The sequence below is a fragment of the Drosophila kikkawai genome, chromosome 2L (genome assembly GCF_030179895.1).
Source record: "Drosophila kikkawai strain 14028-0561.14 chromosome 2L, DkikHiC1v2, whole genome shotgun sequence".
Lineage (NCBI taxonomy): Eukaryota > Metazoa > Arthropoda > Insecta > Diptera > Drosophilidae > Drosophila > Drosophila kikkawai.
In genome coordinates this window covers 769,432-775,500 of record NC_091728.1, presented here as the reverse complement: position 1 = coordinate 775,500, position 6,069 = coordinate 769,432, and the positions used below count along the sequence as shown (strand labels likewise).

At 44.6% G+C, this 6,069-nt stretch overlaps 2 protein-coding genes across 11 annotated transcripts in view; both read left to right on the top strand.

Moving 5' to 3' along the window:
- Positions 1-31: 31 nt before the first annotated feature.
- Rpp30 (ribonuclease P protein subunit Rpp30) lies at positions 32-1,241 on the top strand. The gene is made up of 5 exons (XM_017166287.3): positions 32-186; positions 239-426; positions 482-550; positions 609-883; positions 942-1,241. The coding sequence occupies exons 1-5, from the start codon at positions 96-98 to the stop codon at positions 1,237-1,239; spliced, it is 921 nt and encodes a 306-aa protein (XP_017021776.1). The 5' UTR covers positions 32-95; the 3' UTR covers positions 1,240-1,241.
- Positions 1,242-1,650: 409 nt separating this feature from the next.
- Positions 1,651-6,069, top strand: part of kis (chromodomain helicase DNA binding protein kismet) — a 45,592-nt gene continuing 41,173 nt past the window's right edge. For all 10 annotated transcript variants that reach the window (XM_070287639.1, XM_017166270.3, XM_017166265.3 and 7 more), the window contains exon 1: positions 1,651-1,745. The gene's annotated coding sequence lies outside the window, so the exon portion shown is untranslated. The remainder of the gene's footprint in view (positions 1,746-6,069) is intronic.

The following is a 6,069-nucleotide window of genomic DNA, read 5'->3' as shown; positions in this document are numbered from 1 at the left end:
GCCTGCAGAACAGCATTTCTCCCCTCGACAGCTCTGGTCACTCTAGACACCAGTTGCACGCTTGCTGCTCGCCGGAAAATCAAAACAAACTGGAAATGGAGCAGACAAGGCCGTTCTACGACTTTTGCATACCCTTCAACAAGGACGACAAGGTGATGCGGGCCCTGCTCAACGAGTTGGTGGAGTGTGAGTAGCCGGGAAAGCCGTCTAGCATCCATTTATCTCTGAATCCTTGCAGTGGGCTACAAGACCATCGCCATCGACCAGAGTTTCGATCACAGCCGGAAGGAGGCGGGCAAGAGGGGCTCCGAGATGTTCCCAGAGCCGCACAAGGTCGAGCATCTGCGCAAGGAGTTCGGGGACAAGCTGCGGATCCTGCAGAGAATCACCATTCTCTACGTGGATGTCAATGTGGCGCACGCGATGGTAAGACAGGCAGGCACCTTGTCCTGTACTTCTTAAAGGTTTCTCATCTTTCCAGAGCGTCTCCCTGAACCTGCGCAAGTTCAATCTGATTGCTGGCCAGCCCAAGACGGATGCCGCCTTGACCGTAAGTCCTTTGCTCACCCTTTCTCGCGGAAATTCTCGACTAATTTGTGTGTGTTTAGCACTGCTGCACCACCTTCAACGGTGACCTGGTAACCTTCGATCCTGCGGCAGGATCACGGCTTATGGTCAATCGGAAGGCCTACCAGGTGGCCGTGCGACGTGGCATGTTCTTCGAAATCAAGTACGGGCCCGCGATAGCCGATTCGAACAACAGGAAGGACATGATCAAGGTGGCCCACAATTATGGCATCAAGGGAAAGTCCCGGAACATCATCTTCAGCAGCGGAGCGGAGCACCAGTTCCAACTGCGGGGACCCTACGATGTGGCCAATCTGTAAGACAACGAAAAAGTTACAATCTCTGGGTTACTCGAATTCCTTGTGCTTTCTTAGAGCCTTCATCTTCGGCCTGTCGGAGGATCAAGGCAAGAATGCTGTGGACCGCCACTGCCGGCAGCTCTTCCTGAGGGCCGAGTCGCGACGCCTGGGCAAGACCATCATGTTCGTGAAAGGCGGCGGACCCATTGTCTTCTCAGACAGCTCGGATGACAACCAGGGCGACTCGCAGGACGACGAAATGGAGGGATGTCCGAAGGAGGAGGAGTTGGATGAGGAGAGTGATGGAGCTAATGGAGAAAATAACGAGGAAGAAGAAAACAAGCCGGCGAATAAAAGACTGAAAACCGCGTAAAACGAGACACAAATTTAAAATTTTCGGCTTGGCGCTTGATAGTCTCAACAATCGAAACATCGATATTAAAACGGTCGGTAAAGCAGTTAAGTACAGCAGTTCTGTACTGCTTTCTCAAAATAGCCAGGTTTTCAACCATGGAGTATACCAGTTATGCTCATTACGTTGTTTCTGAAGTGTGAAAAATTTAAGTGGAGGGTACACACGTTGAAAAGTTTTTAATAAAAACGATCAAGTTTTTGTTCACATAAATTTAAAATTGTTGCGTTGTTTTTACTTGCGTCCAAAACTGATACTTTTCATACACTTACGTAGTTTTACAACGCTTTACCCAATTTAGGTGTGACCATTTTTCTCTTATGAAAAAATACCCTCCCTTTTCCTGTGAATTGCCGTTTATAAACGGGTTCCCTGCCGGGCACACTGCACAACAACAAAACAAAATGGAGGTGTTGGAAAAAAATTGTCGTTGAAAAAAGTGCTGGTCTAGAATTTTGCGTTGAACGGTAATTAAAAGTGCAAATCAATTGCGAAAAGTTGCGGAAAAACGCTCGCAAGGTTGCCGGCAACTAAAGCGAAGCAAAAGCATATCGAAATTGAGCGTATTTTAAGCGAAAAATGGTTTTTCAAAAGCGGCCCCGGAGCCGAGACACTTGAAAAGAAAAAATGTGCAAAGAAGAAGAGAGCAAAAAGAAGGAGAGAGCGAGAGAAAAGAGAGCGCCGAAGACAAGCGACGAGACGAGACGAGAAAAACGGCAAAGCAAAAGAAATATGTATTTCGCGAGGCGACGAAGAAATGCTGCAAAAGCAAGCAGCAGCCAATGTCCAATTTTCAATTGTTTTTCCCTTCCGCCAACTGCCAAGTGCATTTCTCCCGTGGCGTGCATGTGTCCGTGTGTGTATATGTGATTAATTAATGGCGAAATTGGCGAAGAACATCGAAAATCAAATGAAAAAATGTGGAGCGGTCGGTCTAATATATGTAATTAAAAATGGACCTCATCGGCGGCGAGTATGCGAGAGTGCGTGCGAGTGTGTGTGTGAGCGATGCTCATTATGATGTTTGTTTGATTGTAATCATCGCGCTGATTATTGCCTGCTCTTTTTTCTGTACGTTTTGCAGTTGATTTCTTTTCTTCAACTTCTGCTCGCCATTTTCTTTATAAACTCCCCACAAATCGCAAAACCAACAAATTGTGTGTTTGTGTTTCACTTTGCTTCATTTCTTTTTCTTTTTTTTCGTGTATCGCGCTTCGCATAAATTTTGTGTATGTATTGGTGCCCCGCTGCTGCAGTGTTGCCAACATTATTCGGGAGATGCAGCCGCAGCAGCAGCGGCGTCGCACATTTTGCACCTGTGCAGAGGAGACAATCTGCGTTGCCCCCCGTTGCGTCCTCATCCTCCTCATCCATTCACACCCCCGCGTTTGTCCATATGCCATAATGGCCATTGGCTACAGTTGCTCTGCCGGCGTCGCTGTTACCGCTCTGCTTCTTTGCATTTGCCTCTCGCTGCCTCTATTCATATTTTGTTATTGTTGCAACGGAACGGGAACGAGAGAAATCGAAGTGCAATTTGTGTGCTAAAATGTATTGCAATTAAATTTATTCTCAGCTCCGAGGAGTACTACATTCACGGCAAGAGTTTTTTAATTGCAAGTATCTTAAACGGAAGATTTTATTCAAGAGCTCAAGTTGGGCTTAGTTTCAAGGCAAATGCGAGTGCGAAACTCGGAAAGTCGGAATGGAATTGAAGTTTTCTTTAAATTTAAAGCAGAAACTATAATAAAAGTTGATGCTGGGTTTTAAATGCCTGACCTCTTTCACACACTTAAACGGTGCCACTCTTTAAAGTTGAATCTCTTTTTTAAGAGCGGTGGAACTTTAGCAACACGAACTTTTACAAATTCAAATAATGGATTATTTTTATCTCTTGCAATTATAATTATTTTTGTTTGTTTTTTTTTTTTTAATAAAGGGAATTATTTATGTTGTTGTTTTTCATGGAAGTTATAAATAGTTTTTTTTTTTTATTAAGTGTGTCTGCAGATGTTTTCAGTGAAGTAAATTGAAGCCGAATATTCGCTCCCCTTTTCGTTTAATAGATGGCACTTGGCCAGGCTCCACTGTGGTGGTCTCTGTTCAGTGTTCCCTGTGCCCCATCGATATCTCGATATCGCCACTCACATAGATACAGTGCACAACATATGCAACGGTATCCCTCTTTGATTGCTTTTGCTCTGCCTCAGCCCCGCTGTGTCAACTCATCTGTCTGCCTTCCTCTGCCCCACTCCCATCTCCACTCATTCGCACGCTGCCTCACTCGCACCCATACACACTGGCAAAGCGGCATTGCATGGACACACGTTTTTCTAGCCGGGCACACCACTCTCCCACTCCTGTCTTCCGCTACTCTTTGCTCTCGCTCTCAACACACAATTGATGGGAGAGCGTAAAATTCATGCGCTTGTCGCCGCTCTCGATGTCGCGTCGCGTCGTCTGTTGTGCGTCTCTGCTTCTTCTTCAGCCACTCGGCGGCTGTAACAATTTTTTTTTCTGCCTTTTCTCCTCATCTGCGGCCTTTTTTCTTGCTTCACTCCTGCAATTACAAAGAAGAAGCAGCAGCAGAGATTTCCACTGACTTCCAGCAATATCTATCGATTTCTTTGTTTCTTTTCGGCTGAAAAACTACGTGCGCGTATATCATGTTTAATTGTAATTATGGTACATTAGTGTGAGTGTGAGAGAGAGTCGGCGGCGTTGGCCAAGAAGAAGAAGCAACAGCCTCGCCAATTGCAATTGCAATCGTTGCGCTTTTGTATTTTTTTTCTTCGCCCATTTGCTTCCTCTTCTCTTCCAGAGCTGTTTCTTCGTCTTCTTCTTGGTTGCTAGCTGTGGCAATTGTGCTACAATTATTATTTCGCATGTGTGTATCTATACTTGAATTAGCATTGTGGTTGCCCGTTTGTTTGTCATTCTCGCCATCATCTGTCATTCTCCTGCGAATCGCGCTTCGCCTAACTATCGATTGCGTGACCGAAAAGAAAAATCAAACACAAATACAAATCGGTAACAAAAAACAGAAACCCGAAAACGGTAAAAACTAGTACAAAATGAACTGTAAATTGTGAGAACCAGCGAGCACGAGATATAGGCAAATATGGATTAGCCGAGAGTGAGGAATCACGAAAATAATATAGGAAAAATGGTGAGTAATTAATACGAATGCATTTTGATTTTGTTAAGCACCAAATTTCAGTGAGACATGTGAAAATGCGAGCGATTTACAACAATGGAAAGGCAGAAAATGCTTTTTAGAAATAATTATGTATCTTTAACCGAAAGCAGATACACACGTACACAAACACACGCGTACAGCGAGACAGAGACGAGACACGCACACAGACGGACAATGAATTGAGCGAAAAACCTCACAAACACAAGCACACGCAAACGCCAAACGAAATAATTTCAATCAACTCTTTTTGGTGGAAGAAGCAGCGAAAAACGTCACACGCCTCCCTGTTCATTCTCCCTCTTTCTCTTCCTCCCCTGGGCCGTAAACTCCAAGCTCTCGCCATCTCCTTTCCTCCCCCACTCGTTAATATGCGAATAAAGCCAAAGTTAAGGCGAGTGGGGGCAGCTCCACTCATTGCTTATAGTTGTTTTTTGTTTATTTTTGTTGTTATTGTAGGAGCTGCGGCGAAAAATTTAAGTAATAAAAGGAAAAGAAAAAATAACTACGTGTGACGTGCAAATGAGGAGGAGAACAGAAGCAACATTAATAGCGGACAGAAAACTGAATCAAGCTACAGTGGAACTGAATAAATAAATTTATTCCATACTGATTCTGAATTTGTTATTCTGTCATAATAAAAAAAATCCATTTTTTTTTTTTAATAAAAGTTTCATTCGTTTTATTTTTTTTATTTTTTATTATTGTAACGCAAATAAATAATGCACAAGTTTCAACAACTTTGAGATTCTTTGTGCCACCCACTGTGGCCAAATCGAAAAGAGCGACAACTGTTGGGAGAAAGAGAGCGGTGGAGAAAGACGTGGGGAGGAGTTGATGACGGGCGATTGCGAACGAGAACCGAACGATGGATGGAAAAGCTGTGTGGTGGCAGCGACGTCGACGGCAGCAGAGGGAGCTCTGGCCAGAGACCAGCAGCGACGCTGCGCGACCATAATACGTATCATCCATCCCAAAAAACCGAATCAAAACCGACCAAACAACACGGGACAAGAACAACAACAGCAAGCAAGGCAAACATATGAACGACGACGACCCCAACTCTCACACAAACACACGAGCCAGCTCGCTTACGCTTACACACACAGGCTGGCAGGCAGGCAGGCAGGCAAACAAACTCTCAGATACAGACAAACAAAAGGCAAAAGCCAAAGGCGCGCACTACGATATGCGAATGCGAATAAAATAGCAGCAACAACTATGCGGCGAATTTGCACGAATCATGCGAATCTCCAATACACAAGCCTAAGCACACAGATACACCTACATGTATACCAGCACTCGTCGGCTTTTACTACATGCCATGCATAATACGTGTCTCGTACTTGTCGCCGTAATGTTGTTGTTGTCGCCGCCATTCGCCTTTCCTCTTTTCTTTATTTCATTTCGCTTTACTTTGCTTTGTTTCGCCGATTTTCTCCCGTACCCGTCCGTCGCTGCGAAACTCTTAATCTCTCACTTTTGATGAACGACCACCCAACCAACAACTACAACTGACCACATCAGAAAGACTGCCCAACCAGCAACAAAAATATCTAAAACCCTCTTAGTGAAAAGCGCCGGCCAAAATAATT

Excerpts from the sequence above, each read along its gene's own strand:
- Rpp30 (XM_017166287.3), top strand. The coding sequence starts at position 96 with ATGGAGCAGACAAGGCCGTTCTACGACTTTTGCATACCCTTCAACAAG. Across the intron at positions 187-238 it reads GCTCAACGAGTTGGTGGAGT|TGGGCTACAAGACCATCGCC; the intron begins GTGAGTAGCCGG and ends GAATCCTTGCAG. Across the intron at positions 884-941 it reads CCCTACGATGTGGCCAATCT|AGCCTTCATCTTCGGCCTGT; the intron begins GTAAGACAACGA and ends GTGCTTTCTTAG.